The sequence below is a fragment of the Chroicocephalus ridibundus genome, chromosome 2 (genome assembly GCF_963924245.1).
Source record: "Chroicocephalus ridibundus chromosome 2, bChrRid1.1, whole genome shotgun sequence".
In the NCBI taxonomy this organism is placed as follows: domain Eukaryota; kingdom Metazoa; phylum Chordata; class Aves; order Charadriiformes; family Laridae; genus Chroicocephalus; species Chroicocephalus ridibundus.
The window spans coordinates 74,092,591-74,118,583 of record NC_086285.1 but is presented as its reverse complement, the minus strand read 5'-3'; the positions used below and the strand labels follow the sequence as shown (position 1 = coordinate 74,118,583).

Genomic DNA, 25,993 nt, shown 5'->3' with positions numbered 1-25,993 from the left:
CATCTGTTCGCATGTAGCAGGGGCTGGCCAGGATGCTTGTCTGGCGACGCCTTGCTTCCGACCAGCATCATCTGCCCTGTCTCATTAAACTCCACCTTCAGCTGTGTTCCAGTGAGGGTCTTTTTACTCCCTGTGTGTGTATGGGGTCTGTGGTGCAGCAAACTGAGCGAATGCGGGAGCGTGGGTGTTAGCAAGGATCAAGCTGGACGAGACAGCGAGTAGGCGAAGTGGGCCGGGGGCCGGGATGGGTGTGGAGGTCTCTAAAGGTCAGCTCTGGGTGTCTGTAGGGGTGAGAGCGCAGGGGGACCAGCTTTGCGTGTGTGTCGATGTGTCTGCCTGCCCGCAGCCTCGAGGGCTCGTATGTCCAGGTGGCAGCAACTGGGGAGACCGGGATCCAAGCATGGCTACTGGGCAGACTGAGTGTCTGAGCCCAGCTGCTGGAGGGGTCCACCTTGGACGTATAGATATATTCCCACTAGCGGACTTCCATCCTGTTCAGCTGGAGCGGGAAGCAGGATGATGCTGTGAGTGTTGGTGTGAGTGCTCTGAGTGTCTGTCGGGGATCTGTATGGCTGGCCATATACATATATGTATGTATGTGATGTGCATGTGTGCTCTGTGTGTGCGCCTGTTGGAAAAACTTGTTCAGCCTCACTACTGGTCGGACCTGGGGGTGCGGAGTGGCAGCAGCCTCGACTCTCTCAGGTTGCCAGATTCGGCTTGAGATACTTTCCTCTAAGCCTACCCTGAGTCAGTGCTTTCTCTGGTTCTGGGTAGGCATTCACCTCTTGTGGTAGTGAGCTGTCGTCCTGCCCTGTGACACGTCTGGGAACACCTTTGTAGGCTGTTGATGCTCTGTCCTGGAATCAAAGTTGATTATCCTTTGAAACAGTGAAACTTTTTGAAGATTGGAGAGCATAAAAAATGCCCGAGCGGATCTCAGCAGAGTCCATCTGGCCCAGCATTCTGCCTTCAGTGGAGGCAATAGGACATACTGTTTAAGGACGGCACATAAGCCTGGGCGCTTGCTGCAGTCCGTTCCCCTCATGCTGTCCACAGACATTGGGTTAGGGATGTTGTCCTCGTTCCTTTAGTAGCTAGGCATTTTTGGACCTGTTATCCATGAATCTTTTTGATTAAATGCTGTCTGCTTCCAGCATAGTCTAGCAGCAAACTGCAGAAGTTCACGACCAATCATGTTAAAAAGTACATTATTTCACCTTCTTTCTTCTTGATTCCCAACTAGTTTCAACAGGCGTCCCCTGGTTCAAGGATTGTGCAGTTCATTAAATAGCAGCCCTACATTTGCCTTATCCACTGCCTCCGTGATTTTATGAACCTCATCCATGTCCAACTTGGCTTTCTTTTCTCCAGATTCATGACTGGTTTAGTTTTTCAAGGGAAGGTTTGATACAATCTTTCTTGTACGGGCATTGGGACTGTGATGTTGCTCTAGGTATTTGTAAAAGGTGGAAGAGAAAAAAAAAATAAGTGGCTAGGTGCTAATAGCAGTCCTTCAAACACTCTACAAAGACTTTTCAACAAACTAGACCTTCTATTAAATAGTCGGGACATATTTTTGTTCAGCGGATGGTAGATAAGTGGTACTGTCATCCAAACATAAAAAAAACTTGTGTGAAGTATTGCTGTCTGCTCTTGTTGCTGTTGGTCTTGCAGAAGTGATGTTGGTCTGGGTCACTTTTTGTGATGGACATATTCAAAGTAAAGATGAGCTAACCTCTGCTTCCAGGCGTTTGTTCTCACATATGTCCCAGTGACACCTTTGCACAAAGGACGACTCCTTCTCTCATGTAAACTTAACGTACTTGGGAAAGGATGGGGTTGCAAAGATTTATGTGATGGTAACACTCACCTTTCAGCGTCTCAGAAGTCAGAGAGATCATTACTTAATTTTTGACTCCTGATCTAAATTCATATAGCTGACAATTGAAAAATAAATTTTTACATAGAAAATTGATATAGAAATAACTGAGATAATAAGACTACTCTTCAAATTAAAAATGTTCACTGACTTTTTTTTTTGTTTCTTAGAGGTCTGGATAGATTTCTTGGTAATATGCAGTAAAGGGAATTATTTCTTTGAAGCTTTAGAGTCTGAAGGCCACTGCAAAAAGAAAATGCATGTTTTGAGCTAAACAAGTAAACAAAAATGTGTCCATAGTCACATAAGCTATTTTAAATCACAATCCAGTGTATGCAGATTCACGTGAAGTAAGGTTATGTATTTTTGTTCTTTGTTCATTTATTTTGTCTTTTAGTTTGTCTAGATCACTTTAGATTCGTTTATTTCCTATCTGAAATGTATAGCGAATGTAATTCTGTGGAATTTATCATAAGTTAACTACTGCTCTGTCAGTACCGGGGCTGTCAGTGGCACAGCATATTTGCAGGGAGGAATTTTTTGTAAGTTTAATCATGCCGGGTTTCTGCTGACTAGCGTTGTGCACTGATCCGTCATAACTTTATACATGTGTGGGATTTAAGTTAAATTTAATTGACTACTAAAAGATATGTATTTAACACCTCATTTTGCCATTAGCTGTAGTAATCCAATTAAGTGCAAGTTGGAATAGGTCTCTGTTTAAGCACGAAGGAGACAGTAAATGAGCAGACGTAGTTTTCAAGTTTGCAGACTTTGGTTATTTAGTATAAAGTTGCAACTGGAAGGCCTACCCTTTTATTTTTTTGGAGTGATAGTCCACAAATACATTCAGATTATGGATATTCACGTGGCCTGCCGCTTGAGACCAGAAACATGTTCATTAGGGGCCATCCTCACCTTCCTGCTCAGTGAGTATGTAAGGTGGATAATTCTTGTGTTGTTTCATTTTCACTCAATTGCCCAATTGCTGCTATGAATTTTCATTTGGAGAAGATGTGCTTCTCTTTAGCTTTGATGGTATCTCCCGCGGCTGTTTTACACCCTGGGTGTACCCCTGCTTTGGGGTTGAATTTCATCTTCTGACACACGTGCAGGGTTTCATTAGTGTGATGGAGAAGGTCTTGCTCCCCACAAGTGCTCCACGTGGCGCTCTTTAAAACCTGATGGTGAGCTTGAACTACAGAAAATTTCTCCTTAAGAAGGCAGGGAAAGCTTTCTCTGTGTGGGATCCAGTGGGTATCATGGGCTGGAAGACATCCAGCCGAATGTGGCTGCTTTATCTTTGCTCTGCCGCTGGCCATCATCCTAAGAAAGCCGTCCCAAGAAAGTCTCTCTGTCTCTCCCTTCCAGACTGGTAAAGTCAAGTCCTCTTACATCCTTATGGTTACCACAGAGGCTTCTGATTGGGTCATCCCCAGAACCAGTTCAGCCACTGAAGGCCAATATGAAGCGCTGTAAGCATTTGTTTTCTTCTTTATCTGTTGCAGCAGTTCTCTGCCTACCACAGCAATTGGGGTCCAAGGTATATCAGCTCCAACACCACTGTCATTGCATTCTTTAGGACTAGTGGAACTAACTTGGTTATCTCCATACTTGGCACCAGAGATGCTAAGACTGACACCTAAATCTCTACCTCAGCTTCTGAAACTGTTCAGGGAACTAAAGCTGGTGACAAACTCCAGCAACACCAAGATTTGCCATAAAGTGGATGGTAGATCCCCAAAAGAACCACCTCATGGCTTGATGTATACTCTGCATTGCCCACCAATCCTGGGGTCTCTCTGGCTGTTAGGAGCACTGTTCTGGACTCAGCTACATTACTTCAGATAGCTGCTTCATGCCACGTTACAGCCGAAAGGATCAATGATAGATCAGATGGAAGGTGGATTTCCTCATTCTACTTCTCAGTCATGGCAATTGGTGTGTCCTCAGAGTATAAGGTGGTTTGGGATGGTCTGGGGACACGCATGTGTTCCTCAGCCTCACCGCAGTTTAGACTTGCAAACTGTCATAGTTGTTTGTCGGGTATGAATTCATCCCTCTGAATAAGCTGCTGTTCTTGATTGAATTTCTACTCAAGTTTTTGACTTTCTGCAGCGTCGTGGGTTAACCCCAGCTGGCAACTAAGCCCCACGCAGCCGCTCACTCGCTCTCCCACAGTGGGATGGGGAAGAGAATCGGAAGGCTAAAAGTAAGAAAAATTGTGGATTGAGATAAAGACCGTTTAATAGGTAAAGCAAAAGCTATCCACGCAAGCAAAGCAAAATAAGGAACTCCTCCACCACTTCCCACTGGCAGGCAGGCGTTCAGACATCTCCAGGAAAGCAGGGCTTTTGGTTACTTGTGTTAAGGTGTAACGGTTACTTGGGAAGACAAAATGCCATCACTCCAAACGTTCCCCTTTCCTCCTTCTTCTCCCAGCTTTTTATTGCTGAGCATGACATCATATGGCATGGAATATCCCTTTGGTCATCTGGGGGCAGCTGTCCTGGTCGTGTCTCCTCCCAACTCCTTGTGCACCCCCAGCCTACTCGCTGGTGGGGTGGGGTGAGGAGCAGAATAGGCCTTGGCTGTGTGTTAGCACTGCTCAGCAATATGTAAAGCATCCCTGTGTTATCAACACTGTTTTCAGCACAAATCCAAAACGTGGGCCCATTCTAGCTATTATTAAGAAAATTAACTCTATTTCAGCTAAAACCAGCACATGCAGGACAGGGGGAGATGCCTAGACTGTCTTTACCTATTTCTTCAATAGGTAAAATTTTAAATCGTTTACTGTTTGTCTCTGCAACCTGTACGCAATATAACAAATCCATCCTGAACTCAGACTTCTACCAGTCTCCTCGCCTGATCTCTTCTCAGGACTGGCAGGTCCCTCTCTGTCTAGCTTCAAGAAGCAGCCTGTTTTCAACCTATCTTAGTAGGGACCAGAGGCTTTTTATTATCCTGCTGCCTCAACAATTGCAGCTGACTTTACTCAGGCATAGCATGGGAAGATTTACCTGTTCTACACCACCTTTCCTTCAAGGTCTACACTCCCTAGCATGGACCAGGATCCATGTTCTGGTGGCTCTCTTTCTTACAGCGCTCCTGGTCTCACCCCTAGAAGAGACAGTGTCATAAATCACAGAAAGGAATAAGCTGTCAGTTGAGTTTCAGATCAGTGTGTTATGTTGATCACCTCCAACTCTGATAGAGTGAGTAGTCATTTGGGAGTACCCGCTTGAGCTAAAGGGATCGGGTATGTCCTTAAGCTGTGTTAAGGTCTGTTTAGCACCTGTTTGAGCCTGTCATTTGCCTATCAACTAAGTTGCTATACTGTCTCACTCCATCATTTTCACGTTCCTTAAAGAGCATTTTCAGTTTCTTGCCTGCTGCTGGAGATGCTGCATGTTGAATTTGAAGACTATGCTATGTATTCTCCTCCGTCCTCCGTTTCAGATCCTCAGCATAGCTGTTCGCTTCTTGGTCTGTGAAGGTGGATTTCTAGGTTGCTCTCACTTCTTCCAGAAGTCTCGAGCTGTTGTGACAGATAGAGTTCCCTTCCAGAGGTACCGCAAGTTTCTCCCTAAGACAGTATCAGAATTTCACCCAGATCGGTTCTCTTTCCATAGTCTCATGCTTCGCTCGTAGTAGTGTCCTCTTCGTTTGCAACCTTAGGTACAGAAACATTGTTGGCAGGTCCAAGAGTTTTGTCTGACTTATCAATGGTTGTTTAAATGGCAGGGGGCTCTGTCAGTATTTGCTGGGCAACCACCAAGACAGAACCATTCAAAGCCCCAGGTTGGACTCCAGCAAGGTCCAAGCAACTTCTGGGGTGCTGTTCAAAAATACCTTTGTTTCCAGCCTCTGTCATGGGGCTACTTAAAGTCTGCGCTTTCAGCGGTTGCTAATCTGTCTCTGAAGCCTTACGGTTGACACGGCATTTGGTGGAGTGGCTCTGAAGTCACTGTTTTTGCATGCAGGACTGAGACTGTCCGTTCACTGGTTTACGTCCACGTATAACTGTGCAGAACCACCCATCATGTCAATATGCGTTTGAGCTATTGTGGAAAGAAAGAGGAAAGAAAGGAGAGATTACGTTCCAGCAGCAAATATTCTCCAAGATGCACAATCCACATGCACATATGTTCCCCTCCCACACTTGCAGTCCCTTCAAAGTAGCATCTTGGCATGGAGGAGAGGCAAATGAAATTAAATGCCCTTTACCTTGTTTGCCCATCTGCTGTTTTTTTTAACCGGAATGTTATTTTCCTAGTAAATTGAACGGCACTGAGATTTAGGTGAGGAAGTTTGTCATTATAAATGGAAGCATGAGACATTAGTTCAAAAACGTAGATTCTGCTGCAAGATTCGTGGTAGACGTATTTTGTCTCTTCTGAGTTCTTCCGAACCTTCCCTACCTTATCATCCCTCCTGTTACATGAGTGCATGTTGTAGACAAAATTATAGAGGGAGTTTCAAATCCATTATTATAAATATACCAGCATTCTCCCTAGGTAAACAAAACATTGCCTATGTCTTACCCTAAAGATTGATGCCCTTTTTATGTTGCCACGTCCCAGCGTACAGCTGACTTTCCTCGGCCCACCATCTGGCCTCAAAGGAGCGGCCAGGTCCCTTCCCTCCTCTCCCCTCCCCGCAGGCACTCCCGATCCCGCTTCCTGCCACCGCACCTCTCCCTGCCAAAAAGCAGGGGGAAGCGCTGCGTGCGGGTGATGTACCCTGCTCCCCGGGTCTCGGCTGTGGGCAATACTCTGTTCTTTCCTTCAAGGGAAATAGGAAATAGGATGAGAAGGGGAGAGATCAAACAAAAAAATCTGGAAACGTGGTACTAAACAATTTAAGCATTTTGATTTACCAGCTTAGAGTGACCTCATCCTCCACAGATGTTTCCCTGAATTTTTCCTGTAGGTTTGCAAGCATGCGAGCTTTCTGGAATGTTTGCTGCTGTGGTACCCACGTACTGTCATTATTCCAAAACAGTTTCTTTCCATTTTGTTATTTGTAGGAAACTCTGCCTTACTTTTTGGGCAAGACTTGTAACCAAGATCCAAAGTTCCGTTTGATTCTTTTCATCTTTCCGTCCTTATCTTCAGCAACCATATGGGCTAGAAATGCAGTCGCTCTAAATGGAAGTATATAATCTTCAAAAGTAGCAAGTTACAGTAGCGTCCTGTTTGCTACTTAACGCCGGTGAGAGGATTAGCTTGCCTTTTTATATTTCTGTTGACTTACACCAGAGCTACCTACCTTTTACTTTCCAAATGTTCAAAAATACAAGCTAGCAGTGGTATCTCATGCAATTTGGTTGTGCATTTTCTTGATGTCTGATTTCATAAAGTGTTTGTATCTGCATGAAAATACGTCAATACATGTGTCTGAGCGGTAATTTATTTAAATTGTTCCGTGTACGTCAAACTATAAGGCTTTAAATCAAGACTGAATTATCTTCCTAAAATATTTACAGCAGCTCGGGCAGTCGTGATTGCCTTAATGCAGGAACTGTTGGTGTCTGTAGCTCATGTCACTCAAGATCTCGCATTTTCACGAAGTCCCGTCTCTGGTGTTTTCACACGGAGGAAACATTGCATGCTGCTAATAACAACAATGACGACTTGAAAGGTTCTTTCTGTCTTCAGGCACATTCAGTGCAGGGTTTTGTGCCCACGAAGGACAGTGAGAAAACTCTCCTGACTTCCGTGGGAGCAGGAATAGTCTCTGCTATCGTTTAACCTCATTTTTCGTTGCTTTTGTCTTCAATAGTTAAGTAGATTTTAATGTCCTCATTTTACCAGTGGGGGCAAACTGATAAGAATGGAGGTGTTTACGTGTTCTTTGCTCTGAGAAACAACGTTAGAATATGGGAAGTTTTCTGGCTCCTGTAAACCTCCTGGGTTGTGAGTCAATGTCTCTATCTGTTATTTCTATATTAATTTTCTTTGGTTAGTACATTTAGTTTAGACTACTAGCAGCTGAAATCTGCTTGGTAAATCCACTGCTGGTGCTAGACACAGCAAGAACTGGTATTGTTTTGACAGGCAGACAAACAGATTTACAGTTTTAAATGGAACATTTCATCGTTTGGAGCTATTATGAGAACTTGGTTAAAGCATTAATGGGATGTTAAAGTAATAGTATTTTGACTTTTTCTGACAAGTATAGCAAGTTTTTTGAGTGTCAGTTCAGCAAAAGAGATTCCAACCTGCAAGTATCATTTTCCAAGGGACATTATTCAAATTACCTTTGTAAAACAATTGTTGAAAAAGCTTCTTCCTGATAGTAAATGGAAAGTGGCTATTCCAAATCACGGTACAGTGCGTTGGGGCTGTTTTCAGACGCAGTAACATTTTGAGCTTGACCGTGCTTGAATAGAGGGATTTCTTGCAAGTTTCTAAAAGCTGAGGTCAGAACAAGCTTATTTTTGTGGCGGGAGTGTGCTGAGCTAACGAACTAGCTAACTCACGAGGCATACCTACGCGCCTGTAGTAAATGCAGTAGGTGGCTAATTTTAGCTGACGTGAATTGGGACCAAGCCAGTTGTGGAAATGCAAGATTTTTCACTTGTTCGCTTCCTTGTAGTCTGCCTTGCTTATGAGTAATGAGTGGGGTTTTTTTTAACACTTTCCAGATACTCCTTTAGCTCCTTTGGCCTCCTTCTGAAGGGAAAATATAATATATAAATGAATGGTGAGTTAGGTATGGCGTACCACTCTCTGGTAGTTATATGCTACTGGCTGCCCTGGATGGAGTCTTTCACAGGAATCTCCTGAGAAGGTGCCCGGGTGTGTGTGTGGGAGGGAGAAAAGAGAGACTGTGCGCATCTCTGGAAAAGGACAAGCGGGGCTGGGGGAAGAAAAGAGCTCGGAGTAGCTCAGAGGCCTTGGCATTGAGGACCTCCCACTGATGCCGAAGCAAACCTACCCTGGGGGAGATCACCCTTCCCACCTCTAGCACGCCAGACCGAGTGTCCACAGTTAGGACACTCCTCCTGTGTAGATTTCCATCAAATCAACTTCTCCTGCTTTTGTCACATTCACAGCGCCGTTTAGTCCTCAGAGAAAAGACCTGCTGTGTAAGACTTTTCCCGCTCGCCTTGGCAGAGCTCCTATTCCTTTCTCTGTTTTTGAACAGCATGGTTGTTAGGTCTGAGCTCTTTGCTGCTCTTCGTTCCTCTTCGCTTGCTACAGGCAGTATGGAAATTGCTCCATTTGATCCCTGCTTTTCAAATGGAAGATTATATTAAAGAAATGCAGAGAATCTGACTAAGGAGCTTGTTCTGTTTGAACATTGTTATGTGCAAAGAGAGTTTAGTTAACATCTTGTTCCTTTCATTTCTGTTTTTTCCCCTCAGACTCATGTTTGGGGATTTTATATTCAGTATCTCGTCCGACCAGATAGCAGTTGTTCGTCGCTGATAACCCTTAAACTGGTTGCTGTTTCATGAGCCATTCTGTAATTCTGTTTTAATGGCCATTCTTCATCTGTGTTTAAGGCATAGAAGTTGTTCTAATGATTTATTAGCCGAATCCTAACTTCCCAGTAATGAGTGATAATCCTTCACTTGCAAACAGATAATTTAGTCGTGAAACTGTTCACAACATTGCCTGACATTCTAGGAAGATTTCCAGATGTCCCTGAGGTATTTTAGTTAATTTCTGGCAACATACTTTCTCTACCTGGTTATATTTAAAGGGCTTTATTCTTACATGGATAACTGGGTGGAACTGATTTCTGATTAGGCTGTGACTGGGAGCTCGTTAATTTGCCCTTGGGGAGGCATCCTGGCTTTTTTCATGTCTTTAGAGTGTCCAGCAAGGAAGAACTTTTCAGGCTAGCATTGCTGGTGATGTTAGTTACCGTAACGCTGTCTCTCCACCTGCTCATAGTCAACACGCTTTATCTTAACAGCACTTAAGTGGTGATTACTTTTCTTAGTTTAATATTAAAGCTTCTGTGTAGATTAGGAATATAGTGTTGTTAAATGGCTGTAATGCAAAGCCCAACTTCATAGGGCTACTTAATATAGCAAATATTTTTAATTTTTTTCAGTATGTTTAAAATACTGTCGTACATTCCCGTGCTCAATGTTCATATGTTGACATTTTGTGTGGGTAGTTAGGCGTTAACTAGAGGTTGTGTGGTAGGTGTTTGCTGTTCTTGTGTTACCTTTTCTCTGTCTTTCAACAGAGTGCTGTGAAACTTTTCAGTGGTTCACCCTCTGCTGGTTTCTTACATACGTAATGGTGGGAAATCTCAATCGGTATCAAATGTCATGTTTCATTTAACGTGCTTCATGCTGGGCTGGAAATTAACTCTTTTTTTGGGAAAAAAAAATCCATGTCACCTTGGTCAGAGAATTTCAGATGTGCTGAAATGTTGCATTTGATTCCTGTTCACATGTGGATGTTGGCATTTCTCTGCTGAGGCTCTAGTGTGTACCTCAGCAGTCCAATGTTTATTGCTGTTCGATCGTCATGGTCTTCCTCATCAAGCATAGTGGTTTTGTGGCTAAAAATCTGCTGGTTGTTACTTTCTTTACTCAAGCCAAGAAGCTAAATGCACAAAACAAGACCAAACTCTTATAAAGAACGTCTTTCTGGATCTCATTAGCGTAGGGTAGTCATGTCCTTACACTCCATCAGAAGTCTCGCCATCGAGGTTGTCTCGATGTGAGTAGCCACGACTTGAAAAGAAGCCGTCAGAAAGACAGCCCCAGACTGCAAAGCGTCATTTACTCTTTACCTATCCCAAGGCCAGACGAGAGTTGGCAGGCTCTCATGTCTGGCATGAAACTGTATCGCAGGGGAGCTCCCTGATAACGCCAAGCTGCGTGCCTCGGGGCGAAGGTGTCTCGCTTACCTTATGCTAAAGTGTTATTGCACAATTCATAAAGCTAATCCGCTCTGCCCTCGCTAATGGTGCCACGGTCTTTCGTGAAGTGCGTGAGGAGTAGCCCACAAATGCGTCTTTCTGGGTGGCTGCACCTTTAAACCTATCATTCGCTTTATTTCACTTACTAGGTTGTATGTATTCTTGGTTCTCCGGGAAGAAACTTTTATGTTTTGAATTAATGAGTCCAATATTTCTGTATCTATTTACCCTAGCTTCCGTCAGTCCAGAAGGTTATCCTGCCCTTTCAGCTTTAGAGTATCTTTGCAACTCAAAGACTGGTGAGAGAGGTGCCGAAATGTGGGGTCCGAGTAGCCTCTTCCAAACTCCCTCCCCAGCTCTTGTCTCTCTCAGGCTAGTTTGAAATACAGGCAGGCCTGTTATTTCAGGAAAATGTTACTCAAAGGCAAGAAATACTTCTTCCTTTTCCCAGTGTTACCTTCAAAGTGACAGTTCACTCCTGGTAATACAGAATTAGTGGAAACAGTGGATTGTACAGTTTAAAAATTACATTTTGTACTGAGCTTGATGAAACAATTTTTGCCTGTTCTTAATTATTACTTACTTTCAGTAGCCAACAATATGGGTATTCCTTAGAACTTATTTCTTTGAAAACCTATCAATTGCATACGAATAGACTTAGATATAAAGCAATGCTGGCCACATCTGTAGTTGCTAAAGCATCAGGTGGAACAAAGTGAACGTTTTTGGATTGCATTGCTTTTGTTGAGGTGCCTGTTAGTTTTGCCATCACTGAGATGAAGTGTGCGCAGAATTTGCTGATGTGATTTGTTTGGTAGTGGAAGTTGGGAATGGGAAGAGGAATTAAGCAACAAGAAAACTGGAAAACAGAATTCCTGGGGGATGCTATTCTCCATGTAGACAGAGAGTGTATCATTGGTATGTATTCTGATCCAGATGGCTTATTCAGATGAAGATCTATAGAAGCATGCAAACAGTGTATTAGGTATAAATGTGAGCAAAAGTGCTTTGCAGACCTTCAGCATGATGTATTCCAATCTCATAACAATGGAAATGGATGAAAACTGTGATAAAATGACTATGATAAAATGGCTTCTAATATAAAGTGACTAGATATGGGGACAAGGGGAGAGCAGTGGATGTCATTTTTTATCCTGACTTCAACAAGGCCTTTGACACTGTCTCCCGCTACATTCTTGTATCCGAGTTAGGGTGTTAAGGTCTGGATAGGTGGACAACCAGAGGAGTAGTAAGTCTGGTTTCAACAGGTACAAATGCAAATCCCTGCACCTGGGAAGGAGGAGACCCTGCAGTGAGACCAGCTGGGGACTTACTGACCAGGGAGCAGCTCTGTGGAAAGGCCCATGGTGGTGCGGTGGGCAGCGAGCTGGGCGTGAGCCAGCAGCATGGCTGGCAGCAAGGGAGGCAACATCCTGGGCTGTATGGATGAAAGTACGACCAGGAGATCAAGGGAAGGGATTATCTTCCCCTACTCATCAATCCTTAGATGTCATTTAGATACTGTGTCCAGTTTTGGGCCCTCCAGTGGAGGAGGAACATCAGAAACCTGGAGTGAGTTCAGCGTTGGGACACCACAACCGTCAGGGCTGTAGCACTTGGCCTGTGAGGAGAAGTTGAGGGACTGGGACTCATTCAGCCTTGAGAAGAGGTGGTTTTTGGGAGGGTTGTCATGAAGATGGAGTCAGACTCTTCACAGGGGAGCATGGTGGGAAGATGAGAGGCAATAGGAATAAGCTGAAACAAGAGAGGCACGGACTGGCTTGTTCTCCATGAGGACAGTCAAGCAGTGGAAGATGTTGCTCACAGAGGCTGTGTAGACTCTCTCCTTGGGGGTTTCCAAGACCCAACTGGACAAAGCCCTAAGGACCCTGATCTGATCCCATAGCTGGCCCTGATTTGAGCAGGAGTTTGGACTAGAGATTTGCTGAGGTTTTTTCCCACCTGAATTATCTTGTGATGTACGTTATGAAATACTAATTTTTAAATTTGGGAAACTTATTTAGTGGTAGAGGTACTAGGTATAATTTCTTGGTGTATATATCAATATACATTTTCTCTACAATTACCTTTAATATATGAACGTGAGATACAGTGATTTTATGGGCTTGCCAGGGTGTGATGGTAGAGAGCATTAAAATTTAATTTGACTTTACAAAAATGCATGCTGTCATTGAGGTTAATGGCACTATTCAAATGAGTGCTGGTACCACATATTAACACAGGCGCACCTTTCCCGGAGCTTGTGTTAGTAGGACTTCTGCTATTTTGGTTAATAATGAGAAATTATGCTAATACAGTAGTCTTTCCAGTACAAAAACCTGATGTGAAATGACCCTTAAAAGAGGATTGGGGAACCTCTCTCTTGCTGACAGCCCATACAATGCCTTTGGTGGGTCACATATCAACCCGGAGCTTAGCGTTGTCTGTTAAAAACACCAAGAAAAATAATCATGTGTTTGCAGGCAGTATGAAATCATGAAACCACACTTACCTTATCCGTGCCTTATGGAATGGTCCGGTATTTTCTGATACGAACAAAAGGACCAGACACTGACAAAGGTGAACACTTGATCCAATCCCTATCAGACTGCTTTAGCCTTTGAAGGTCAAAACTTCTGACACACCCTTTTTTAATGAATTAATGTCACATTGTGCTTGACGTACAGATCAAGTGGTTTTTAAGGATATGTTTGGACTGGTGTTCTCAGCAATAAAAGCTCTTAAGCATAGGTTAAGCCTACTGACAGAGGTTTTCAAATATCACCGCTGACTTGGAGTGCCATTAAGTTCTTAGACTTGCCTCCTGACCTCTGAAAGAGGGAGTGACCACCATGTGGCCAACTCAAGAAGCCTGAAGTTAGGCACCTGAGATAAGGCCGTTAAAATTGTTGGTGACTGACTTTCAAATCAGTCACCAACCATCAATAAGCACTATTTGTGCTTAAAATTAGGCACGGCGCTTGGGTTAATCTTGTTCAAATCTTTCTGTTGACTTGTTGACTGCAAACATTTCCATAGTTGTATGTGTGGTTTATGTAATCAAGGGAGGCTTTTTTTGGGTTTGTTTTTTTTTTATTTACAGCTGTACTTAGCATGTAGGAGGCAGTATGAGCTAAAGAGCTAATTTAATAAAAAATGAAACTTTAGTTATTCCCTGCTGCATTTAATGTAAGTTCTGGTGGCCTTATATTTGCTGGCAAGACTTATTTCTTTATCTCATAATCATGTTCTTTACTTATTTGTGGAAACAGACCCAGTGGAGTGATTCACGAGTGCTTTCAATAGTTTCTGTCAAATCAAAATTAAATAAGTATCAGATGAAAAGAATAAGAATATTTTCAGTATCTAAAGACAGTGGGAAGCTTTGCTTTAATCAGAATTAGATCCTGAGTAATGGTCTCTCTTTTTTGAATAGCCTTCCACCTTTGAATCCCTACCATTGGTAAGTGTCAGAGTAACCGTTTAGCTTTGCATTTAAGGTATCAATTAGTATTTTAACACTTTCAGAAGAGGCTTGATCTTACTTGCAGTGCCCTGGGAGCGAAGTACAGATTTAGGAGCTGAAGTTTAGGCACTTGGATTTGAAAACCTGGTCTCTGTATGTAAATCTACAGTGATTTTTTATTTTTTATTTTTTTTTTTAAATTCTGCAACATAAAGTGAGGACATGAGATGAAAATTGTGCCTTTCATTGGACTGTAGTAGCAGGTCGTGGTTGCTCGCTCTGCGTTTCACAGGGTAGCCCTGAGGGAGAAGGGAGCTTGGTGCCTTGCTTCAGTTCCCTCTTATTCTCTTCCTTCTTCTTAAGTACAAGCACGTAGCTCTATTAGAAGGGAGAGAAAGAGAGTGGGTGTTATAATAACACGTAGGCTTTGAGACAGGCAGTTCTGAAAGTTACTTAAACAAAACCATTGAGATCATTTTGTCAAGGTACTGTCTAGTTCACCAGTGAATGCTACGGAAGCAAAAAATCAGATCGCTTATACCTTTTCTTTATTTGCTGCATGAGTTACTCCGCCAGATTGCCGTCTACACCATCACACTTGTGTTCTTTTGCTCTGTTGCCTGTGCAAAGTGCAGCAGAGAAATTACAGGTGAACAAAGTCATGTTTAGAAACATCAGTTTTTCTTGTCATGTTTTGAGTGCAGAATTCATACTGAGGCAAAAGAATTAAGCAGAGAGTCCTGATGGCAAAGCAGAACAAAGCCAACCAGGGAAAGCGTGAAAGAGATGCAGCGGTGTCCCCGGGATGTGAAAAGTGAGGCGCTGAGCACAATGGCATTGTTTCCTCTCCTCTTGGGCTGGGTAACTTAGTCTGATTTGATGTAATACAGCGTATGAAAAAGCTACTTTTTAGGCGTCTGAGGTGACAGCACTTCTCAACAGCACCACTTCACCGCCTGAGAAAAAGGGGAATTACCGCCCAACGATGAGAAGGGCTTTGTGATTGCAGAGGGAGGTGAGCAGAGCGCGTGGAGTGGCAGGGAGGGAAAGGAAAGCGGATCAACTTCATATTTTCTTTTCACATGAGGATGTTTTTACGTTCTCTTTGTTCGGTGTCAGCTTGTTGATGTGGGCACAGGACCCCGGCGAGTTATCATGCTCCTGAAAGTTTGTCACTCTGAAAGGCCAGAGGAGTGTTTAGCGTTCTGGGACTGATGCTTTCCATCAGTTTTATTGTTGCCTCTGGAAATACTGGTGCAGTTATTCTTTGTGCAAGCGCGTAACTGCAGATTAACGAACGTGGAATGGAGTATCTTCAGCATGAATTGGGAATTCAAAAAGAAGACTTAAACAAAAGGAACGAAAAGCTAAAAACAAGTGAAATGAAGTTGTCAGGGATTCCTTTTTTCCCCAAATGTGATAGAAATTTGGTTGTTAGCAAACATAAGGTGAATATTTCCGTTAACGGTAAGGGTTTCTGGATTATCCAGGAGTGAAGTAGAGCACAGGACATAAACTATTGTTAAGCCTTGTAAAGCCGTTGTCAAGGAAGTACATTTTACGACATTTTCAAAAAGTAAAGCAGTAAATAGATTATGGAGAATTCTGATCTTGAATTCATAATGAACTCATATTTTTAATTGCTTGATTGGTAGATGAGAGATACATTTTTACTTTCTTTAAAGCTTTCTTAAGCCTCATTACATCTTTCAGCTGTGTTGGTTTCCAGTTCACTAGCATGGTGTGGGTTGAGTGTGCTTGTTCCTCTGCACTATATGGTAGAAAGCCAGGAATATTAGTTATTTAATATTCTGAGGCATCAGGGAGCGGTACATTATTTGATCGTTCAATTTCTGCAGTATAAAACACCCTGGCTTTTTTGTGTACCTTTGTTTGCTTGGTTGTCCGCAATCCCTGGCGCTCTTTATCTTCCTAGCTCTGTGTAATCTGCCCAGCTCTTCCCGTAGCGCTCCGGTACAAACACCAGCAGTATGATCGGTGTGGAGGCGTGATTGTGATGGGATAAAAGCTGCAGCGTGTGCATAAAAGGAACCAAATTACTTACGCTCAATTAGCGTGGCTGTGCTTCAGAGAGATCACCAAACCATGGCTAAAAGCACCCTTTTATATAATTACCTTGTTATTTTCTCTTTGATTCATGTAAAATTGTTTTTTGTTGTTATTGAAGAAAAAACAGTTGCAGTAGACTATGAATTGTAAAGAAATCACCATTAATAATGCTGACGAAAGCTTACCTAGTGTAAACCACTCGTTTAATTGTGAAGCAACGGAAAGGACAAAACATCGTGGTGGGAGACTGCTCAGCTTTGAATATGTTAAATCCAGTCTAATATGAATAGGTTTTGGTGACAAAGCAATAAATGCAAAGTTCATTTAAAGGCTAAGTGAATGATTACTGCAGAAATTTCTTTCTGGATGCACAAGAGGAGCACGAAGTCCTCATAACCAGGATTCAGAACCAGTGGGTCTGTCAAGGGTTTCTTGTGTCTCTTTTATGGGACTGCAGAATGTGACAAAACAGTCTCTTAGTCTTCACAGTTAAATTTGCTCTAGTTGGCCTGTGAGAGCAATGGGTCAGGCTCTGCAGAACTTCCACACTTGCAATACATTAGGTGGGATGTGTAGTCTTTAATCTTTCAGTTTGCAAGGAAATCTCCTGAATATCCATTCACCCTAAGTGAATATGTGTGTACATTAAGTTGGCATCAAGTTGGAAATGGGATTTTGAATTTCCAAGTGTCTGGCATTAGCCACACATCCCAGTGGGGTTACGCTCTGGCATGGAGAATGCATAACATCTTCTCGCCTTTCTTTTCCTACTGGTCGCTTTGCATTCTCTTCTGCTAGACAAGCTTTAGGCATTGCCTGTGTTTCCTTGACATGGAGCAGGAATTTCGCCCTGGATTCATTCAGCTCCAGTATCTCTTGTCAGATGCATGCTATGCATTGGCTTTCCTCCTAGCGTGGTACAGAAGCCAGCCGGTGTTTCTGCAAGAGGATGCCACTCAAAGGGGGCCGTAGGGTCGATGGGTTCTGGGAAGTCTGAGCTTTCTCCATGTAGCTCTTTGTGAAGTTGCCCATGAGAATTTTGTCCCTTTATACATTGTCTTAAGGCTGTTCTCGACCTAGAAGTGCACAGAAACCTCTCTTCCTGAGTAGCTGTATGTGCAGGTAAACATACTACATGGAGTTACTCCGTACCGTTCCCAAAATGTGTATGCAGCTGCACCTTTTCAGAGGCATCAGCCCTCTAGTCACATCGGATTCTTCCCTTGCTTTGAATATTGGCAATCGGACGAATATGGGTTTGGCTAACAGCCTAATGAACGAGTTGTAAAATTTAAGAAAATGGATTTATGACCATTTAATATTTGGCTTCCTCTGCACTACTGGTGATGGTAGCTGAGGCAGTGGATGTTAGGAAAGAAGTAAAAAAAAATACATTTAAAAATCAACTAACAGATTAAATATCACACTGTTGAGGTAAACAAAGTACCTTTGTTTACCTGAGTAAAGTACCTGAGTACCTGAGTAAAATCAGGTATCTATAAAAAAAACCAACCTGGTAAGTATCAATGCTGAAATTCACTCTATATGTACTTTTTTCTTATAGAAATTGGACTCTCTACAAATACAAGTACTTGCTACAAAATTATTCTGCTGAATAATATTGCAGTTCATTTGCTCTTCACTACACTCCTGAAACTCTGCGTGCATACCTGCTTAAAATCAGCAACAAGTGTAGCTAGTAATGAAATAATTCAAATTTAGTTTATTTTGTTTCATGATGCACAAATAGAAAATCACTTAAGTGTGGCTGATTTTATTCATCCACAGCAGTTGCTCATCTGAAATGCTATTGAAGTTCAGTAATTGGAGCTCTGAAATACAGTATTTGACAGATGGTGTGGGTGGTTGTGCCATTTCCATGATAAATCTACTTACAAATATAACCATGAGGAAGTTGTCTTCATTCCTTGACTACTGCAACATATAGATGGAAGAAGTGACAAACACGACTTGAAAACAGATTTCTGTCTTGGTTCTTCATTTTCCTGCTATAATGATTTGAATTTTTAAACAAGTGCAAGAGAGAGATTTCTTTTTACTTTATCTCAAAAGAAGTAGCTATAAATGCTGAAATATTCTTTCAGTAGCTTCTCTTTACTTACATTTCCTTTGAGGCTTTTCCTATAGTGAATTAGTTTTGTAATGTCTTGCAGCATGAGTTACAAAGCATTGCTCTTTTAGATGAAAACTAAATAGATCTTCACTACGATAGAATTACTGTTTAAAAAAGGCTGAAGAAATGGACAGTCCTGTTCCCCAGGGCTTGCTGTTTAATCTTAGAGATGGTAACGTGGTATAAATAAAAATATACTGCGTTATCTGGTTTTAACATACTTTTTTATTCTCTTCGTGTTTTAACAGAAATCACTGATGCTGGTACTAGAGGAACCCAAGATGCAATTAAGGGTGTGAAAAGAAAAAAGATTGTGACTGAAAACCATCTAAAAAAAATACCAAAATCGCCTTTGAGAAGCCCCGCCGAAACCAAGGTTAAGCAAAACGTAGACCCTCCGCCGCTAAAAGCTCTTCCGGATGCCTCCGAACACACCACAGCACAGGATCACCTACCCGTGCAAAATGGAAATCAGTGTACCAAACAAAACGGGGGAGCACTTAGTAGCGAGATAAGTGCTGAAACAACCAAATCTGAGACATCAATGCAGACAAAGCTCTCGTTGACGCATCAGTCCTTAGATTTGGGTAAACAGGCAGCGGAGGATACTGATGCAAACCAACGGAACTCACCAGAGAAGAAATCTCTCTCAAACTCCTCATCAAGTAAAACAAAGACTGACAGTAATGAATGTATTAATTTTGTTGATTGCAGTACGTCATCCCCGTGTACACGTACTGCATTCGATGTCTTATTAAAAGCTATGGAGCCTGAACTGAACACCTTAGCACAAGAGTGCCCCCCTTACGGGATGCAGATAGAGAAACTGAGACCAAATAGAACTGTAAGCACCTCTTCTAGTCTCACGTCCAATACAATGAGCGTCCAAAATCAGTCTGCTTTGCCGCAGCGTGAGTTTGCAACTGGACCTCACTATTACCCGTGTGCGTTAAACAATGTGCATGTAGCAACAACAACCAAAACTGGACAAGCACAAGGCCAATCAGTTTCTCATTCACAAGACCTTATTACTAAAACCAGTCAACAAAATCACCAGGTTGTTATGTGTCCAAGTTTCACTAGGTCACTGGTGCAACAGCAGAGTCAAGAAAACCCCAAGGTCCAGCAGATATACAGCATAGCAGTAACTTCGTCTGTCGTTCACACCTCATCTTCCACTGTAACTCAGGTTTTTCCGCAAAGCCAGTTAGTAGCTAGTTCGTCTACACCTTTGTCAATTAGCACATCGAGTTCAACGCACTTGTCTATAGGTCCCATGTATAATTCAGCCCAGATAGCATCAGTTGTAAACCATGGTGTAGAACAAATATGTAACCTCTTGAAAGACCAGAAGCCTAAAAAGCTAGGGAAATACGTCTGTGAGTATTGCAATCGGGCCTGTGCCAAGCCCAGCGTTCTCCAAAAGCACATCCGATCCCATACTGGAGAGCGACCGTATCCTTGTGTGACATGTGGGTTTTCATTTAAAACCAAAAGCAATCTGTACAAGCACAAAAAATCTCATGCACATGCTATCAAACTTGGACTTGTCCTACAACCAGATTCGGGTGGCCTCTTCTTATCTCATGACTCGGACAAAGCACTTAGCATTCATTCAGATGTGGAAGAAAGCGGTGAAAGCGAAGATGACGGCACTGCTGATGAAAGGCAAGATGACCAAGAACTGGAACCTGCGCAAATAGTGAAAGTCATTTCGAGTGCAGAAACGTTGCGGAAAGGAAGCCCCATTCCATTAAGTAACCCAGATTGTATACCAGGTGACTCTTCCTTACATGACACAGAACCTCAAGTAAGGGCAGCTTTACCAAAAGTAGTGGTTCATCCTGTAAATGTTTCTCCGTTAAGGGCCGATAGCCCGAAAGTAACAGAACCAGCACCTGAGCTTGCTGCAGCACAGAGAAAAGGAGATTTTAAAGTGACAGCTCTTCCGTCAACACATACAGCCTCATACAAGGAGAATGACATAAAGCAACATCAGAAAGTAGAAATGGGCCTATTAGAGGAACAGCTGGGATCTGCGGTCGGAGCAGTGCACGCTCAGCTCCAGAGACAGCAGGCAACTGATGGTTCCCAAGACCAGCAAGGAAAATGTCTTTTGAGCCCTAGAAGTTTAGGTAGTACTGATTCTGGTTATTTCTCTCGTTCTGAAAGTGCCGAGCAAACAATGAGCCCACCAGCTCCTTTCGTAAGAGGATTGTTGACCTCTGAGAAAGATCCAAATAAAAACCTGCCCTGTGTGCCGCGCGCAAGTGGCGTGGTAGCATCAGTGGTACAGACTGTTTGTGCTGAAAAAAATCTGATTCTCTCTGGCCAAATGCGACCTCCCATGGCAACAAAAACACTTGAGGAGCGTATCTCAAAGTTAATTTCTGATAATGAAGCCGTTGTGGATGACAAACAGTTAGATAGTGTGAAACCAAGAAGAACATCTCTTTCGAGAAGAGGCAGCATAGATTCACCAAAATCCTACATATTTAAGGACTCTTTCCAGTTTGATTTAAAGCCCATGGGAAGAAGAACTAGCTCAAGCTCTGATATACCAAAGTCTCCTTTCACACCCACTGAGAAATCAAAGCAAGTTTTTCTTCTTTCTGTACCATCCCTTGACTGTTTACCTATAACACGAAGTAATTCCATGCCTACTACCAGTTACTCAGCAGTACCTCCAAATGTAATACCTCCCTCTCATCCCCTTCGAGGAAGTCAGTCGTTTGATGATAAAATTGGCTCTTTATACGATGATGTTTTTGTATCAGGACCTGCTACTCCACTGAACCAAGGTGGACATCCTCGGACCCTTGTTAGACAGGCAGCAATAGAAGATTCTTCTACTGGCGAAAGCCAAGTTCCTGGACCGGTGCGATCCGTAGAAGAAAGTTATCTGGGGTGTAATGTATCAAGTGAATCTTTACTGCAAAGGAGCAAGTCCCTGGCACAGGGATCAAATTTAGAAAAAACAAAGAAGTCCCCTCAGGTGCGAGGAACAATGTTTGAGTGTGAAACCTGCAGAAACCGATACAGAAAACTGGAAAATTTTGAAAACCACAAGAAATTCTATTGTTCGGAGTTGCATGGACCTAAAACTAAAGCAGCAATCCGAGAGCCTGAGCATAAAACTGTTCCGAACAGTACACAGCCTCAAATTCTACACTACAGAGTCACTACTTCAACTGGCGTCTGGGAGCAGACACCCCAGATAAGAAAAAGAAGGAAAATGAAGAGTGTTGGTGATGATGATGACCCACAGCAAAATGATACCAGCATACCATCAAAGAACACAGAAAGCCAAAGCAAGCCAGTAAATTCTTCCAGTCTGCCAAAACACAGTGCAACAACAGTGGTAGGATCGCAACAGCCAAGCAACCTTCTACTTCAAAGTTCCCAAATTCAGCTTGTGGCTCGAGGCACAGATCAGACTACGGAGCCAAAGATGGGTCCGCTCATTGAAAAGCAGGCAAGTTCAGCTGTGCAAGAAAAGGTGGAGTTGAAAAGACAAGGGACTGGTATTTCAGTAATACAGCACACCAATTCACTGAGCAGAAACAGCTCATTTGAGAAATCAGAGTCGTTTGAAAGAGTATCACCAGTTTCTTCTCAAGAGCACAACAAGGTTGCAAAGCCCCGCTCTATGAATACAGTTGTCATCCAAGAGGATAGACATTCTCATCTGAATACTCCCCAGCATCATCAACCCCTGTCATCAGAAGCACCTAGAGGGGAAGTTCAGGGAGGCCAAATAGCTTCCAGTGAGAGAAGCGCACCGCTTCAGCCGTCGAGACTTGTTCGCCAGCATAACATCCAGGTTCCTGAAATACTGGTCACAGAAGAACCAGACAGGGACCAAGAAAACCAATGCAGCGATCAGGAAAAGACAGAGAGGTTTAATTGGCCACAGCGCAGTGAAACACTGTCAAAATTGCCAACAGAAAAGCTTCCGCCAAAGAAGAAAAGAATTCGCTTGGCTGAAATGGAGCACTCGTCTGCCGAATCAAGCGTTGACTCCACGCTTTCCAGAAGCCTAAGTCGGGAGAGTAGCTTGTCTCATGCCTCCAGTTTCTCAGCTTCACTCGATAAAGATGAAACTTCAAAGGCTGAGAACCCTTCCAAAGCAGAGCTCGTCAGTAAGTCGTCAGAGTTCCTCATGATTCCCGCTGGCTCGCATGCACTGGCTGTGCCTGGCCCTCATTACCGGGAAATGAGACGTGCCGCATCGGAGCAAATCAGCTGCACGCAGCCGTCGATGGAGGTTGTGGACTACAGGAGTAAGTCTTTCGACTGTGGAAGCATGTCTCCGTCAAAACCTGCCTCGCTCCTAGAGACAGCCGCTCCAAAAGTGTCGTCTGCAAATGGAGTTACTGGACATGTGCCTCTGCTAGAAAGGAGGAGGGGACCATTTGTAAGACAGATATCTTTAAATATTGCTCCAGAAAGTCATCAGCCTCAAGCTAAATCGAATTCTTCATTTCAGACAGCTCATGCTACGGATGTGCCCACAGTGCCATTGCACAGGCTGCAGACCTCCGGCAGTTCTTCGGTGGAGTTTCCATCCAGTACTCAGCCTTCACAGACTCACTCCAGGCCTCACTCGGCAATTCCAAATTGTAATCCCGTTAGCCTGTCTTCAGTTCAGCAGCCTCTAGATCACGTGTTGAATAATCAAGGACAGCCATCCTCGACGCATCAGCCTTCCCAGACATCGACTAAAACATCAGCCCATGGGGCACAACTGAGCACATATGCGCTCTCTTGTCATCCTGATGAAAAAAAGGATTGTTTTGCTCCGAAGTATCAACTTCAAGTTAAAACATTACATATAGGTCAGCCATACTCTTCTAAATTGCTAAAAAATACTTTGTCAGCTCAGGCTACTCAGGGTCAAGTTGGGGTGGACCAGAATGCATCCTCCTTTGAATTGCAGACTAAACTGTCTGACATGTCTAATCCGTACTCTGTGCCTCCTCTGAAGCAAATTGTCCCTAATAACTGCAGCAGTCAAATTCATCCGATTCCTCCTTTCGTGGTTCCCGTCCGCATTCACAGCAGCGTGCCATCCTATGGCTTTGCAACTGTTACGCCCCTCCCTCACATTTTGGTGACCCAGGATCAGGTAAATCAATCTGTTTGCAAAACAAATGTTGCGACGGTGCCAACGCTTGAAGGCAAAACTCAGCTGCCAAAATCTCACAAAGATCATCAGAGGACTTTGCCAAATTCATTTGAATTTGAAAATTCACTACCGGAAAGCGGAACCAGAAATTCACCTTTGTCAAGCTCTTTGAATATTATTCAGAAAGTGCCAGTTAGCGGACTCTTCCCTCAACAAGAAGCTACAGCTTCAAGTAAACGAATGCTTTCCCCAGCTAACAGTTTAGATATTGCCATGGAAAAACAGCAAAAACGTGTGAAAGATGAGAGTGGAGCTGCCTGCATGACAGATGCTAGACCATTGCATTCACTGAACGTTAGATCAAATGACCCTACTAGTAAGCAGAAGAAACCAGTTTTGGTAAGACAGGTTTGCACCACAGAGCCCCTTGAAAATCACCTCTTGGATCCTGATGGTGTTGCCCAGCATGAAAAAAGCAGCAAAGCTAGTACTTCAGACCTGGGGCTGCCTGACCGTCATTCATCTGACACTGGGGTTTCAGAAACCCTAAAGGAGTCACCAGAATCTGAAGACCTGAAGTCTTCGGCATCACCGGTGTTTGTAGTTAGAAAACCGTCTGAATTGTCTCCCGTGAATAATCAGAGTTCTCTTCTCAAGGCTGTAAGTAGCAGCCAAGAAAGAAGGTCCCCAGGTAGCAGTAATGAGAGCAAGCACATCAGTAGCCAGGGCCAAGCAAAGCCTGTGACTACCTTGGCCGCGATGAATGCGGGAGAAATGCAGAGGTTGTCGTTTCCAAGCCTCAAGACCTCAACGAGTTTTACCTGGTGTTACCTCTTGAAGAGAAAACCATTGCATCTGCTGCAAAACGATCAGAAAATCTCAGCCTATTCTACCTGGACCATTAGCCCCAACAATCCCAATCCACTTGGTTTGTCGACAAAGGTGGCTCTCTCCCTCCTCAATTCAAAACAAAAAGTTGAAAAACCACTGTACACTCAAGCCAGAACTACTCATCCCAGATCCGATGTATTGGTGTATTCAAGCAAGTGGAAGAACAGCTTAACCAAGGTACTTAAGCTATGCTTGATGTATACTGGTCGTTTACAGAGGATTTGCTTTGGAAAATGATGCTTATTCACATTTTCGGGAATGTAAAATGCCTGACATGTATAGTCTATGTGCTTATTTATTTTAGTTATGCTGGATCAAACTGCTAAAAAGATCTTAAGTAATTCCATTAAGAAACCTGTTCATAAGGATTTATCGCTTTTCATGGAAATCAGTTCCTGGGTTTGAATCTGTTTATGAAGTGTTTATCGTGGCAGGAATGTCTCTGGCTATTTTTTAAATGCAAAGGGTAGGACAAAAATAGTTCTGATTTAAATATATTTTTAAACACTTTTAACTTACAACAGGTTAATTTAAGATCATAATTGCATATTTTGCCTTAAAAATCGGCTGGTATTTTCTGTTATAAAAGAGTGCTCAGCCTGAACAGGTGTCCATGGATACGCCATGGAAATATTTTTCACCATCGCTGATCATCTAACTGTGAGAGGAGCGGTGAGCCGCTTCCCTCTCTCCCACCTAGGTTAATCAGTGGTGTGAAATAATGACAAAAATAGCCAAGTTTAAAACAAAATTACAGCTGCCATGAAAACACTGACAACTTCTTGGATCGATACGACTCCAAAGATGACGTTAAATCTTGCGCAGTGGAATATACTCCGGGCAATGTTTGTGACCCACGCAAAACTCTACGTCATTCCAGAGTCAGACATGGAAGAGCAAAGCAGTTGCTTGTCATTTCCTCCTCCTGTCTCGGGGCTGCACGCATCTGTGGTCAGGATCTCACTCACTGGACAGTTTTGTTGTGTACAGGAGCAAAGCTGTGCTGGTTTGCACTGGATTTGGTGTTCCTTAGTAACTGGACTGCCTCTGTGAATGGGTGAATGGGGTGGCTGACACACGGGAAGGCTGTGCTGCTGTACAGAGAGACCTGGACAGGCTGGAGAGCTGGGCAAAGAGGAACCTTATGAAATTCAACAAGGGCAAGGGGAGGGTGCTGCACCTGGGGAGGAATAACCCCATGCACCAGGACAGGTTGGGGGCTGACCTGCTGGAGAGCAGCTCGGTGGGAGTCCTGGTGGACAACAGGATGACCATGAGGCAGCAATGTGCCCTTGTGGCCAAGAAGGCCAGTGGCATCCTGGGGTGCATCAAGGAGAGTGTGGCCAGCAGGTTGAGGGAGGTCATCCTCTCCCTCTACTCTGCCTTGGTGAGGCCGCACCTGGAGTACTGTGTCCAGTTCTGGGCTCCCCGGTTCAAGAGGGACAGGGAACTGCTGGAGAGGGTGCAGCAGAGAGCTACCAAGATGATTAGGGGACTGGAACACCTCTCTTACGAAGAAAGACTGAG

General features: G+C 43.4%; 1 protein-coding gene across 4 annotated transcripts in view; it reads left to right on the top strand.

The window, feature by feature from the left end:
* Window positions 1-25,993, top strand: part of HIVEP1 (HIVEP zinc finger 1) — a 133,473-nt gene that overhangs the window by 73,659 nt on the left and 33,821 nt on the right. For all 4 annotated transcript variants that reach the window (XR_010069930.1, XM_063325912.1, XM_063325913.1 and 1 more), the window contains exon 4: window positions 18,696-24,643. Coding sequence is in view for 3 of the 4 variants with exons in the window: in XM_063325912.1 (XP_063181982.1) it covers window positions 18,696-24,643 (5,948 nt within the window). In the remaining variant the exon portion in view is untranslated. The remainder of the gene's footprint in view (window positions 1-18,695; window positions 24,644-25,993) is intronic.